The sequence below is a fragment of the Elephas maximus genome, chromosome 21 (assembly GCF_024166365.1).
Source record: "Elephas maximus indicus isolate mEleMax1 chromosome 21, mEleMax1 primary haplotype, whole genome shotgun sequence".
NCBI lineage: Eukaryota > Metazoa > Chordata > Mammalia > Proboscidea > Elephantidae > Elephas > Elephas maximus.
Genome location: NC_064839.1, coordinates 43948602 through 43964012, shown reverse-complemented (window position 1 = coordinate 43964012; position 15411 = coordinate 43948602). Strand labels below are relative to the sequence as shown.

Genomic DNA, 15411 nt, shown 5'->3' with positions numbered 1-15411 from the left:
TGAAAAAAAATCTCCGTGAACACGATATTTGGCTAAGTCCTTGAAAAGGATAGGCCAATCTCCTGGTACAATAAAGAAAAAATAAAACACCAGACCAGTTGCCACTGAGTCAACTCCAGCTCTTGGCGACCCTACGTGTGTCAGAGTAGACCTGTGCTCCATGGGGTTTTCAATGGCTGCTTTTTCAGAAGTAGTTTTCCAGGATTTTCTTTCGAAACACCTCTGGGTAGACTTGAAACTCCACCCTTTCAGTTAGCAGGGAGTGTGTTAACCGTCTGTTAGCACCACCAACATCAGGAATTTTGGATTGTGTAAGTAGAAGACTTTAGGGTCAGACAATTACCGCTTCCAATTCTGCATGCACCACTTAGCTCCCACCTGTGTAAATCCAGGCAGGTCTTTTTCCCTCCTCTAGGCTCTAACGCCTCTTCTGCAAAATGGGTTTAACGCAAATATTTTATCGTAAAGTGCCTAAGCATAGTACCTAGTACAAAGACAAATATAAATATCCACCCCCGCAACCTGCAGATGACAAAATGACAATGTGTTAAGAAGTTTCCCAAGAAAGAACTCTAGAATTTTATCTTTACCTTTTTTATTTGGGGCTTATTGATTTAAGCAAGTGGTTTATATAGTCCTTGATGGTTCACGGACTTGTTTATATCATATTTTATTTATTGAAAATTCAATACTAAACATAAAAGCAATTTTTAAAGCAAAGAAATGAGGAACAAATCTAGCAACTGATTTAGGACAGGCTTTTCCCAATAATCTATAACTATTAATAATATTAATAGTTTTTATATTTTTGTATGTCTAAAGATCATTCAAAATAATGGGGATGAGCCCTATAACTTGCTATGATGCGTTGAATAAGGGCCATCTTTTCTAAGTCACTAGTTTAGACAAGCATGAGACTTATAAATAACTTACTTGCATACTGCACACCTACCCTCCCAGCTATACACACACACACACACAATGACACACAGGAAAGCCTCACACCTAAAAAACAAACAAACTCACTGCCATCGAGTCAATTCCAACTCATAGCGACCCTATAGGACAGAGCAGAACTGCCCCATAGAGTTTCCAAGGAGCACCAGGTGGATTCGAACTGCCAACCTCTTGGTTAGCAGATGTAGCTCTTAAAAACTATGCCCCCAGGTTTGATCTGTAAAGGCAAAATATGGGGTTTTAAGCTTTAATTGTAAACCCTGGCGGTACAGTGGTTAAGAGCTACGGCTGCTAACCAAAAGGTCGGCAGTTTGAATCCACCAGCCGCTCTTTGGAAACTCGATGGGGCAGTTCTACTCTGTCCTATAGGGTTGCTAAGAGTTGGAATGGACTTGAGAGCATCGGGTTTGTTTGAAGCTTTTATTATCAAAGAAGATTGGGGGGAAATTTCAACAAGTAAGAAAACTTTACCTCCTCATGAAGTCACTAAGTGGATTTGAGATACCCTAAAAGTAGCTGGATTTCTGTAGAAGTTCTTATTAGAACAAGCAATTTGCTACTCAGATCCCTAGTCCAACACTCCTTAACATCATCATCATCATGAAAACCCAAGTGTGTCAGAATCTATTAAAAGCACAGCAAAGCATCACACCCATATTTCTAATACATTGGTTGGTACCTAGTGCTTGGTATCTGTAAATAATGTTAAAGTTATTATTTCTGATGCTTATCAATGACATAAGGCTGTCAGTGCTTCCCTTGTGCCTTCACTCCAACTAGGTAAACAGACCCAGTATCCACTCTACTGAAAACTGGAATAATTACAAGACTTCATCCTCCCCAGCATCAAACTGTGTGGCCACAATCAACTAAGCATGTGCTCTCTCCCTAAGGCATGCATATTCCATTACCTCTGACTAATAAATTTTTTATTTTTACCCTTCATCTCCCTGCTTTCCCAATAACCATTTGGATATAAACCGTTTCTAGACGTTCCTGATGACTAATCCCTTAATCGTCTTTTCTAAATATATGCAAAGTATTTATTTGTAAATACAAAAGAAAAAGCAATCACATAAATAATTCAGATGGCTTTTCAAAAGACAGCTGAGTGCTAATATGAGCTACACTGGAAAATACCAATCAACAAACTAAATAGCCATCTATTAAAATGTAGGAGCCCAGACATACGAAGACAGGAAAAGAATTCCTTGCAACTTCACTGGAAACATGCTGATAAATAGCATTCCCATAGCAACTCTTCCAGCTACTTGGACAGATTAAGAAAAGTAAGCATCACTTTACACCTTCATGTATAAACAGAAAATTAATAATAATAATAACATCATTACTAATAGCAGCAGTGAACATTTAATTGAGCATTTAATCTGCCCCTAGCAATATATCAGATATTCAATACATATACAGTTAATATATCTAATAATCACGACTACCTTCGGCATGGATATTATTATTTGCATTTTACAGTTGAAGAAACTGAGGCTTAGGGAAGGTAAGAAACTTGCCCAAGGTCATAGGGCATGTCTGCTTCTAACCGTAGCCATTACAGTACAGCATATTTTGTAGCAGTGGCTCTCAACTAGGGTTGATTTTGTCCACCAGGGAACATCTGACAACGTCTGCAGACATTTTGGGTTGTCACGATGGAAGCGTGCTACTCGAACCAGTGGGTACATGCCAGGGATGCTGCTCACCAGGAGAGCTCCCCACAATAAAGAATTATTTGACCCAAAATGTCAGTAATGCTGAGGTTAAGAAACCATGTTTTAAAGCAATTAACCACTATACCACTTGTTTTAAAGCAATTGGCCACTACTTTTACCCTGTTTAACAAGAGTAAATGACAGCCTGCTTTTAATGCCTGCCAGTCAGTACAATGAGTTTTAAATAGCTAACTTCTCCCTTCATCAGGAAAGGGATAGCACCTGATGATGGACTGGGCACGGAGGAGCAGGCTTGCCTGGAACTAAGCCATCAGTATCTTCTGATTAGTTGTTGTTTCCATGAGGTATTTTCCAGAAATGAACACCGGAGACTTCAACTATAAAGTCATCATCTGACAGGTGAGAGCAGAGATGTGTGAAGCCAGCTTGGAGAACCAGAATGCCTTCAGATTAGGCGTTGGCTATAACCCAGCTGACAGCATTAACATACTTCATTCATGCATTCATTTATTCCAAAGTGTGTTGAGTGCCTATTACGTGTACACAAATGTAGTTAAGGGTGGGGATGGGGAGAGTAGTTCACAAAAGCTTAGAAGAGGAGGAGTGGTGTCCTCCTAAGAACTCTCCAGGAGAATGGGTACCCTGATTGGGTATGGAATTGGCCATTTCCTCTAAAAGAGAACAAAGCATCCAGATGACCCATGACCAACTCCATTTGTTATAGCTACAGACCTTTTGATCTGTACCACACAAACCTTCCGATTAGAATTTGGCTTTCCCTACCGTTTTTCAATAAGGAAGGATCAGGCCAACACAAACATGTGGCTGACCTGATACATAAATCTCACTTTGTAAATTGACATTCTAGTTTATATACTTCAGGTCTTAGTGAGCTCGAAGTTAGACCAGCTCTAGGGCACTGATAAGACCAAGGCCAATTCACCAAAAAGAACACCACCCCATGAGACATCTTGGGAATCTTGGTTAAATACCCACAAAAAGACAAGAGCAGCTGAGCTGGATCCCTGTTGCATTCTCCTGGGCAATGGCATGTCATTCTAATGAGTCTCTAGGAAGATTTGAAGTCTAAGTCAAGAGACAAGTTAGGAAAGCTTGGGCTCGAAGGCTTCTGGGGGACTAAGCCCCCTCACCAAGCTGCACATACTTGGTCACTCCTCTTTTACCATACCAGAAGGGGCCCAAGAGCCATTCTGGGGACGCAGGGGTGAGTCACATAGTAACTCTTCCCTTGCCAGCCTGATCCATCAGTCAATTCCTAGTAGATGCTAGAGTTTCACAAAATTCATTGGGCTCCATATTTTACAATGGGCAGCCCCCACAGGTTGAGCTCTCTTGCACTTCCTGTATCACTCTTTTGATAAGCAGACTTAGTCAGGACGTGGTACACTGCGGGAGCTGACCACTCCTAAGGTCATCTCTCTCCCTCTCTTAATGGACCACCCCCCAGCCACGGCTCCTCCCCTTTTTCTCTTACATACAACCAGTTGGCAAGTGGGTGGCCTCAGAGCCATCTGCCCCCATCTCTACTCAGCTTCCCTCCTCCAGAGGACCCAGAATTTTTAGACCCCAAGTTTTAGGAATCGAAAATGTAGAAAATGTAGTAGGGAGAGAGGAAGGAGGAATTGAGAGACCCCTTAGGCCTTTTAAGAGTGCTACATTGGGGAGTTGAAGTCTTGCCATGGCTGTTTAAAGTGCATTTGATAGCTAATCACTATTGTCCTTTTCATGCAATGCCACTTTGAGGTCCTTAGATCTCAGAGTGGGGAGTGGGACTTGCCAGACCTCCATAAATAGAACAACAAAACCCCACTCCAACAAATACTTATTGAATGAAGGGAAGAATAAACTCAAAGTACTGAGAGGACTCAGAGACATGCCGCTCGGTGTCCCAGACTTGACAGAACTAACATGGAGACCATGCTACTGAGAAACAGAGTCCACTTTATCCTGAAAGCAAGAACAGATAAACTCTGCAATCAGCCAGCCATATGGGCTCCTTGGAATACCTAAGAAAAAATTAGGTAGTGGTGCAGACAGCAGTTAAGGATGTGAATGAGGTAGACCATGTCCGTATAGCTTGTGGACTATTTAACTACTCAGGTAGGGACCTCATTTCCAGAAATACTTTATTTACATATGATTGGGGGCTGATAGACCACCTCCTTCTCCCTCCTTTTTTAATCATACTAAACGGATTGGCCTTTTAAGAGGGTGGTTTACTTCTGCCCTGACCATGTTATCTTATTTTAATTTTTTTCTTTTCTTCTCTTATTTCTAACTTTGGTGCATCCAAAACATCTCAGCAGGAGGGTATTTTCCCATGAAATAGTTATTATTAGTAGTAATTACATACAGGCTCTTAATATAATTCTGTATGGAACACACTTTCATTTAAGTTATATTTTATTAAATAGCTGGATTTTCCCAAAAGTGGCTGGAGAGCTCTATCCAAGGCTATGTTGAATGAAAAAAGACTGCTTGGGACCAGAGGATAGATCAGAGTTGTTTCCTCAGAGAAATATGACTAACCTTGACATTCACCACTCAAACAGCACCTAGCAATTTTGAAAGCATACCTGAAAGATAACTAACATGCGTGATGCTGAATGTGGGAGAAAAGTCATGCTGTGGCATAGAGTGGACAGACTTTGGGTTTGTAAGCCAGATGGGCTGAGGTAGGAGCCTGACTCTGTTCTCAGCAGCTGTGTGGCTCTGGATAAGCATCTTCACCTTCCGAGCCTCCACTGCCTCTACTGTAAAATACTGTGTGAGGCCTCGGTGTCAGCTTTTCCAGGGCAGAGCACTCAAGAGGGAGTCAATACATGGTAGCTGTTAGCTGTCCCATTGTGGTGTGAGAATAACATTCAACTAGCTAATGGACAGAATGTTCTGGAAAACACCAATTCTGGGATGTGCAGTGAAGACAGGGAGAGCAAAAACAGGAAGGAAAGGAGCAAGCTGCGGAGGAAGAATGAACTCTATCTCCAGAGCTGGAAACAAATGTCCATGAAGCCTTGGCATGTGAGAGCCAAGGCAGAGCCAAAAGGCCCAGTGAATTCTGCATAAGCTTTTGCTACAACAAAAAACTTTAGATTGTTGTGAGAATCTCCCATGAGCTGCCCATATGTTGCAAGTCCTTCCTGGCTCCGAAACTAATACGGTGCATCCCAGATAAAGCATGAGCAAGCTCAAGCTGGCTACTAGCTTGAAAAACTGGAGTTGATCAAATTGACCTTGAGAAACACAAGAAAGTGGTATTTAATGATATGCCAGATAAAATCCCTGCACAAAGATGTGAAATACAGAAGGGCCTGAAGGAAACCAGACCAGCAAATTTTGAGGGTGGGGGACCTGGAGGCATAAGCTCAGCATACATCACCAAGGCAGGGCTTGGGACCTCAAGCACTTTCTGGGCTATATCAGTGGGGCAAAGATGTGAAAGGGCAGTGACACTATCCTCCAAGGACTCCCATTTATAAAGCTTTTGGTGCTAAATTAGAGCTTCCATAACCATAAACTAGCGAAAATTAGGAACACGGTACAATGGGACTCACAGTGAGCAAGCAAACAGATGAGAGATGATAAAGGGGCTGAATTTCTTCAGTCTATCCACTGCCATCAAGTCGATTCCAACTCATAGTGACCCTATAGGACACAGTAGAACTGCCCCACAGGGCTTCCCAGGAGCAGCTTTTGGTTAGCAGCCAAGCTCTTAACCACTGCGCCACCAGGGCTCCTTCTTCAGCCTACAATCTATAAAATCTGACTTAAATGTTTGAAATGTTATGTGAGCGTAAGTTTTGCTTTTGTTCCCACGTTCTTTTCCCATGTTTCTGACAGTGAATATTTGGGGATAGTTCCTTCCCTGAGATCACTGTTTGCTAGTGTAGCTCAATTTTCTATTCAGGTAGAGTGAAGTTATTCAATGATAACTCGGTCATCTAAAACCTGATTTACAGGGACTCAATTGGGGCTTAAAATCCAAGAAAGGGAGGCTGAATGACGGACTTTGAAATGATCCCACCCACCCTTCTTCTTTAGAGATGAGGAAACTGAGGGACCTAACAGACCAAAAGATTTGCCCCAGTTCTAAGAAATCTCTGCCTCTATGCTCAAACAATAGAATAGTACAAATACTGAGGACTCTGTTCTGATATATATGGTGTTATAAGAAGAGGATAATTTTTAAAACACATAAACAATTGAGTTTTTGCATTATCTTCCAGAACTGGCTTAAACATTACTTTCATTATGCAATAAATACGGCTATTACAGTATTACTAGGGCCACCAGAATCTTATTTTTCTAGTTTAATATAGCATATCACATGGGCAAAATTTTACAAGCCTGACTGTATCCCCTGAGAGGCATCAGGTACATTGTTAGTGGAAGTGGAATCTGGTATAACACTATTTGATGACAATTGGAAAACTGCTATCAAAATTTTAAATGCATGTCCTTTGAATCAACGAATCCCCAGCTAAAATTCTGCCCTAATGATATATTCACAAATATGTGTTATCAAGGATGCTCACTGAAGCATAGTTTAGACCTAATTATGGCTGAAAATACAAGAGAGACTGAACTTTTAAGAGAGCAAATGCTTGGAATAGTAAAGCAAAGCAAACAGCCAAAAGGTCCACCAGAACGGAGGTTGGTTAAATAAATTACAGTATAAGCACATGATGGAATATTATACAGAAGTTAAAAATAATGAGGTAGATTATGGACAGATCAAAAAAAAAGATCTTCTAGATACAGTACTAAGTGAAAAAAATCAAAGTACAAAACTGTGTGCATGTACCTTCCTATTCTACATGCACATTCAAATCACATGCACATATTACCATTTGCTCTCTTCTTTATACATCTCTAGAGATTACTACTGTGCCACCTAATAAAAGTTCTTATTTTTTAACAGAGAAACAAATTTTAAGATAGAAAAAAATTGGGCCCCCAAGATGGCTTCACTGGAGAATTCTACCAAACCTTGAGAGAAGAGCTTGCGCTAGTACCTCTCAAACTATTTCAGAACATAGAAAAGGAAGGGATACTTCCGAATTCATTCTATGAAGCCAGCATAACCCTGATACCAAAACCAGGCAAAGACAGCACAAAGAAAGAAAGTTATAGACCAGTATTTCCCATGAATATAGGTGCAAAAATTCTCAACAAAAAATTTTAGCCAATAGAATTCAGCATCATATCAAAAAAAATAATAATAATACACTATGACCAAGTGGAATTCATACCAGGCATGCAAGGATGTTTCAACATTAGAAAATCAATCAACATAATCCACCACCTAATAAAACAAAAGAAAAAATCACATGATCATTTCAATCAACGCAGAAAAGGTGTTTGATAAAGTCCAACACTCATTCCTGATAAAAACTCTCAATAAAATAGAAATAGAAGGGAAATTCCTCAGGACAATAAAGTGCATCTATACAAAACCAATAGCCAACATCATTCTCAACAAAGTGAAGCTGAAAGCATTCCCCCTGAGAATGGGAACAAGACAAGGTTCCCTTTATCACCACTCGTATTTAACATAGAAGTCCCAGCTAGAACAATAAGGCAAGAAAAAGAAATAAAGGGCATCCAAATTGGTAAGGAAGAAGTAAAACTATCGCTATTCGCAGGTGATGTGATACTATATACAGAGAACCCTAAAGACTTCACAAAAAACTACTGGAACTAATAGAAAGATTCAGCAGAGTAGCAGGAAACATGAAAAACATACAAAAATCAGTTGGATTACTATATACCAATAAAGAGAACTACAAAAAGGAAATCAGGAAAGCAATACCATTTAAAACAGCCCCTAAAGAAATAAAATTCTTAGGAATAAAGTAGGGATGTAAACCAGGGATGCAAGAGACCTATACAAAACACTACTGAAAGAAACCAAAGGACACCTACATAAATGGAAAAACATACCACGCTCATGGATAGGTAGACTCAACATTATGAAAATGTCAATTCTATGCAAAGCAATGTACAAATACAATGCAATCCCAATCTAAATATCAACAGCATTCTTTAAAGAGATGGAAAAACTAATCACTAACTTTGTATGGAAAGGAAAGAGGCCCCAGATAAGTAAAGCACTATTGAAGAAAAAGAATAAAGTAGGAGGACTCGCACTACCTGACCTCAGAACTTACTATACAGCTACGGTAGTCAAAACAGCCTGGTACTTGTACAATGAAAGACACATTGACCAATGGAACAGAATCAAGAACCCAGGTGTAAATCCATCCACCTATGGTCACCTGATCTTCAACAAAGGCCCAAAGTTCATTAAATAGGGAAAAGACAGTCTACAACAAACAGTCCTGGCAAAACCAGAAGTTCATCTGTAAAAAAATGAAACAGGACCCATACCTCACACCATACACAAAAACTAGTTCTAAATTGGTCACAGGCCTATATATAAAACCAAAAACTGTAAAGATCATAGAAGAAAAACAGGAGCAACGTTACAGGCCCTAATACATGGCATAAATAGCATACAAACTATAACTAACAATACACAAACACTAGAAGATAAGCTAGATAATTAGGGTCTTCCAAAAATTAAACACATCTCATCACAAGACTTCACCAAAAGAGTAAAATGAAAACGTACAGGCTCAGAAAAAAAATTTGGCTATGACAAATCCAACGAAGGTCTAATATCTAAAATCCATAGGAAAATCAAACACCTCTATAACAAAAAGACAAATAATCCAACTAAAAAATGGGCAAAGGATATGAGCAGGCACTTCACCAAAGAAGACATTCAGGCAGCTAATAGACACATGAAGAAATGGTCAAGATCACCAGCCATTAGAGAAATGCAAATCAAAACAATGAGATACCATTTCACCCCAAATTACTGGCACAAATCAAAAAAACAGGAAATAACAAATGTTGGAAAGGCTGCGGGGAGATCAGAACTCTTATGCACTGCTGGTAGGAATGTAAAATGGTACAACCATTTTGGAAAACAATACAGCGCTTCCTTAAAAAGCTAGAAATAGAAATACCATATAACCCAGCAAACCCACTCCTAGGAATATATCCTAGAGAAGTAAGAGCCATCACACAAATAGATATATGCACACCCATGTTCCCTGCAGTATTATTCACAATAGCAAAAGGATAGAAACAATCTTAAGTGTCCATCAACAGATGGTAGATAAACAAACTATAGTACATACACACAATAGAATACTACACAATGATAAAGAACAATGATGAATCTGGGAAACATCTCACAACATGGATGAATCTGGAGGGCATTATGCTGAGTGAAATATGTCAACCACAAAAGGACAAATACCGTATGAGACTACTATTGTAAAAATTCATGAAATGGTTTGCACATAGAAAGAAACAATCTTTGATAGTTACTAGGGAGGGGAGGAGTGGGAAGGGAAAAACACTAACTAGACAATAGATCAGTGGTAACTTTGGTGAAGGGTAAGACAGTACACAATACAGCAAAGTCAACACAACTTGACCAAGGCAAGGTCATAGAAGCTTCACAGACACATCCAAACTCCCTGAAGGACTGAATTACTGGGCTGAGGGCTAGGGACCATGACTTCAGGGGACATCTTGCTCAACTGGCATAACATAGTTTATAAAGAAAATGTTCTACAGCCTACTTTGGTGAGCAGCATCTGGAGTCTTAAAAGCTTGTGAGTGGCCATCTAAGATGCTCCACTGGTCCCACCCCATCTGGAACAAGGGAGAATGAAGAAAACCAGAGACATAAGGGAAAGATTAGTCCAAAGGACTAATGGACCACAACTACCACAGTCTCCATCAGACTGAGTACAGCACAGCTAGATGGTACCCAGCTACCATCACTGACTGCTCTGACAGGGATCAAAATAGAGAGTCCCAGACAGAGATGGAGAAAAATGTAGAAAAAAATTCTATCTCGCAAAAACAGACCAGACTTCCTGGTCTGACAGAGACTGGAGAAACTCCAAGAGTATGGCCATGGGATACCCTTTTAACTCAGTACTGAAGTCACTCCTGAGGTTCACCCTTCAGCCAAAGATAGACAGACCCATAAAACAAAACAAGACTAAATGGGCATACCAGCTCAAAGGCAAGGACAAAAAGGCAGGAGGGGACAGGAAAGTTGGTAAAAGGGAACACAAGGTCTAGAAGGGGAGAATGTTGACATGTCATGGGGTTGGCAACCACTATCACAAAACAATATGTGTATTGTTTAATGAGAAACTACTTTGTTCTGTAAACCTTCATCTAAAGTACAATTTAAAAAAAAAAAAAAAAACAACCATAACAAAAAAAATTGGGTGGGCCCCGCATTTTTTTTTTTTTTTTAGTTAACACAAAATAATGGATTCAGTGAGCTCAAAACAAAGACTCCTTTCAAATATACTGAAAAGGCAGAAACAAATCTTCTGTTTCTTTGCTGTCATAATTTTTCAGTCCAGAACACCAGAAATTTTCTTAAACAAACCAGGGTCTCTTTTTCAGATGGCAAGAACTCTTTCACCTTGTTCAGAAATGAAGACAGCCCAGGCAAGAATTATCCCACACCCTCCACCCTCTGTTCTGAGACACACCGGTCTGACTTCCCCTCCTCCTCCTTCCAGGGCCACTGCACAGAACACTCCCTTTGCCCAGCCTTACCCATCTCCCATCCTCCCCCTGGTTTTTCCTGAGCTCTCAGCCCAATAACTTCTTTCTTGGGGACTCCTCTCCAGACATTTGTTCCCACCTCCCTGGAATTGTTCATAATTTCATCACATCACATACTTCCCTGAAGTGGCACTTGCCATTGTTTCAAGTTTACATTGACGTTTACTTTCTTTGGTTAAATCTGTCTTCCACTCTTAATTAAAAGCTGTACAAGGACAGTGGCAATACCTATTTTACCTTTGCAGTAGACCCCCCCAGCATCTATCAGTGGTGCACTTCATAAATATGTGAGCGAATGACAAGTGAATGGATGAATGCAGATTATTCTTCATGCTGAAGCCCAGTACCCACTGCCCCACTGCGGTCGAGTCGATTCCAACTCATAGCAACCCTATAGGACAGAGAAGCCCAGTGATCGTATTAAAACGTCAAACAGCTGGTGTCACTCTCTGGCTCAAACCATTGTCTCCAAGGCTCTACATGACAGCGCCTGTCCCTCTCCGACCTCTTCCCCTCCCAGTTGGCTCCAGCCACATTACCTCTCCTGCTGATTCTTGAATCCTCCAAGCATGTTTCTACCTCTGTGCCTTTGTACATGCTGTTGCCACTGCTTGGAAAGCTATTTCCCCTGATATGTACATGGCTGACTATTTCATTCAAGGCTTAGACTAAATGTTATAACTTTAGAGAGGTCTCAGCTAACCAGCCCATGTCACTCCTCATCCCCTACTCTGCTTTATTTCCTTCCCTGAACTTATCACAGCCTGACATCCTATTAAATATTAACTTGATCATACCTTTATGGTCTGCCTTTTCTACCCAGAAGGTAAGCCCCATGAGGGCAGGGATCTTGTTTTGTATGAAGCTATATCCTCAGCTCCAAGAGCACTACAAACCCTCAACAAATGTTTGTTGCGTGAATTCACATGTAATTATATATACACAGACATATCAGCACGGACATCTACACAGACTGAAAAGTGGTAAGTATAAAACAGAAAAAGGGTTAAAGCCTATTCCTTTCTAATCTTAAAATCCATAAGCATAACAATCTCCTAGTGACATTCATAGGCATTTACTACATTTTAGTTTTCTTAATACATAAGTTAAATGAATAAACATTCTCAAGCCTCTGAGTAATAAAAGCAGATGACATTGACAATGAACTGTAAACAAATGTGTGTTTAATAGTGGGCTTGCTCATCTTTCATTGAAAAAGTAAACAAAGTGAATATGGCTTTCAAAATAAAGAAAACATTGTTTCAAGAGCAATAAACTTTACACACCACAGTAAAATTTCCACGTGTTTATCCTAGTGTGTATATTTGACAAGAGAAAAAAAAAAAGTCACGTGCTTACCCATTCTTCTAAAATGCGTGACACTGCTTCATTGGCTCTTGTCATATTCCTACAGGCCAGGATCACATGTGCACCATGGAGGGCAAAAGACTTGGCAGTTTCAAATCCTATGGTTTAAAGGAAAAGTCAGCGTTAGAAATGTAACATCAAAACACTGAGTTATAACGAATGGCCTTTAAAGACCACATGCATTGCCCTAGGTCAGTGATTCTCAACTAGGGGCACTTTTGTCCCCCACAGAACATTTGGCAATTTCTGGAGGTATTTTCAGTGGACACAATTGGCAGTGGGGTGCTACTGGTATCTAGCGGGTAAAGGCCAGGGATGCTACTAAACATCCTACGACGTACAGGGTAATTCCCTGCAACACAGAATAATCTGGCCCAAAATGTTAACAGTGCCAGGGTTGAGGAATCCAGCTCTAGAAACACAGTGATTTCAAAGATGAAGGTCAAACCATAGCAGAGCTCCTGGCACAGTCAGCCATTTATCTATCACTTAATAATGACCAGACCCTGAGCTAAATATACAGGATAAGGCTACATAAGGAACTGACATAGCCGCTACCCTCAAAGAGCTCATGACCCATAATGAGAGAAAACACACCTGGAAATTAAAACAAATAAACAGCATTTACTGAGCTCATGACAACATGTCCTGATAGAAAAAGGGGAAAAGGGAAAAAGAGAGAAAGACAAAGGGACAGAAGCAGAGAGAGAGAGAAAGGAGAGACAGAAAAAAGTACAATTGATCAGTATCAGGAATGAGTAAAAGGACATTACTACAGATCCTACAAACACTAAAAAAATCTTAAGAAAGGTATGTTGAACAACTTAATGCCAATAAATTTCAGATATAGGTTAAAAACGACAAAATCCTAGAAAAACATTACTTAAAAACTGCCACCAAAAAAAAAAAAAAAAAACCCTGAAAATTTCTATATATTCAAAGAAATAGAATTCATAGTTCTCAAAAAGAAAATTCTGGACCCATATGTCTTCAACAGTGAATTTTACCAAACATTTAAGAAAGAAAAAAACACCAAACTTATATAAACTCTTTGAGATAATAGAAAAATAAGAAAAATTCTCAATTACTATATAAAAGTCAACCTTATTTGTCATCAGGAAATGAAAATTAAAGATACAGTGGGAAACCACTACATACCTACTATTACAATGGCCAAAATTTCAAAGAAAAAACTGATCACACCAAATGTCGGAGACGTTGTGAAACAACTGGCATTTTGAACATTACTGAATAAAAAACAAAAGAGTCTAATTTCAGAGCTGGAGCATCAAACCACTGCTCTGAAGTGTAAAATATCACATTTTATGAGCTATGATGAAAGATCATAGAGGCAATAGTACAACAAACAGCAAAGGAATCAATTCTACTAGAGAAGGCAGCAATGTAATTCAGCTAAATCAAGGTCAAATGACAAGAAATTATTGTGTCCAAGATAATGCTAATATTTACAAAAAATTAAGGTATCATTATCTTACTGAGATCAGCAAGTGAAAGAGCCTACCAAAGTTTATTCATTCATATCACTTCCGTATAGCTAATCTTCACGGAGGTTGGTCTATTTATATATACCACCTTTCAAGGGAAGCCAGCACAGCACAGTAGAAAACTCAAAATCAGGAATTCAGCACACTTGTGTAGAGCCCAGCTCTAACCACTTACAAGGTATGGGACCTACGGCTATGCCTTTAACTCATCTGAAACTCAATTACCTTTTCTATAAAATGGGGAGTAGATGGTGAACATATACTAAGACCTTAACATAACCACAGTTCACGGAAAATAAATGTTAGTTCCCTCCTCTTTTCAAAATCCTTCATGTAAAATCCTATGTCTTCTCTGATTTGTATGATCTACCAAATATAGTACTGTCATCATGACTGAAAAATTAAAATTCTCTCCCAGATCTGCTCCCAGCAGCAACTCATGAGCTGAATGGCTTTGATATTACCAGAATTCAAAGAAATCCATCTACAGGATCCACCCATGCCATCTGCCTGAATTCCGGCTCCAGGTCATACTTGAACTTCAGTCTTGAGACAACCTGTTATTTTTTTAGATCATGCCAAGTTCTGAATTCAAGATGTACACTTACCATCACCAAAGGATGACCTCCTATAATAATGCACAAAGGTACTTCAAACCTAAAATATTTAACAGCTAAATCTGTTTGCCTCGTCTTTGGTGCACATAGTGAAAGATGTTTAAAGCCAAATCTTCTAGCCATGAAGCAAGAAGACAAGAATCTGAAATTTACTCACTTTTACCCATGATGCCAACTTCACCCCTTGCTACCAGTGAGCAAAAGACACCCAGATCATTTGGGAAAGAGAGAGAAAAGTAGAACACCAGGTTTTGTAGCCCAGCTGTTCCCACACTGAATGGAAGCAGGCATGAGACAAAATCTTTCTGACTGATATGCTACGTTCATCAGGCTAATGAAATGCTGACAGCCATATGGAGGTAACTCAAAGTGGCCAAAACGCTTCACTTTACCTTTAAGGACTTTACACACCCAGAAGATCTTGGAGAAAACGGTGACTCTGTGTCCCTTGGAAATTTCCAGGTCAAAGCAATAATCAGAAATATTTTCCATCAAGTTTTCATCAGAGGGTACCAAAAGGAAAAAATGATCCAGGGAAGTAGGCAAAAACGGTGGATACGATGCTTAGTCATTTTTTAACAACCATAT

General features: G+C 39.7%; 1 protein-coding gene across 5 annotated transcripts in view; it reads right to left on the bottom strand.

Moving 5' to 3' along the window:
• Window positions 1–15411, bottom strand: part of WWOX (WW domain containing oxidoreductase) — a 1109212-nt gene that overhangs the window by 1025978 nt on the left and 67823 nt on the right. For all 5 annotated transcript variants that reach the window (XM_049864761.1, XM_049864762.1, XM_049864763.1 and 2 more), the window contains exon 5: window positions 12693–12799. In XM_049864761.1, coding sequence (XP_049720718.1) covers window positions 12693–12799 — 107 coding nt within the window. The remainder of the gene's footprint in view (window positions 1–12692; window positions 12800–15411) is intronic.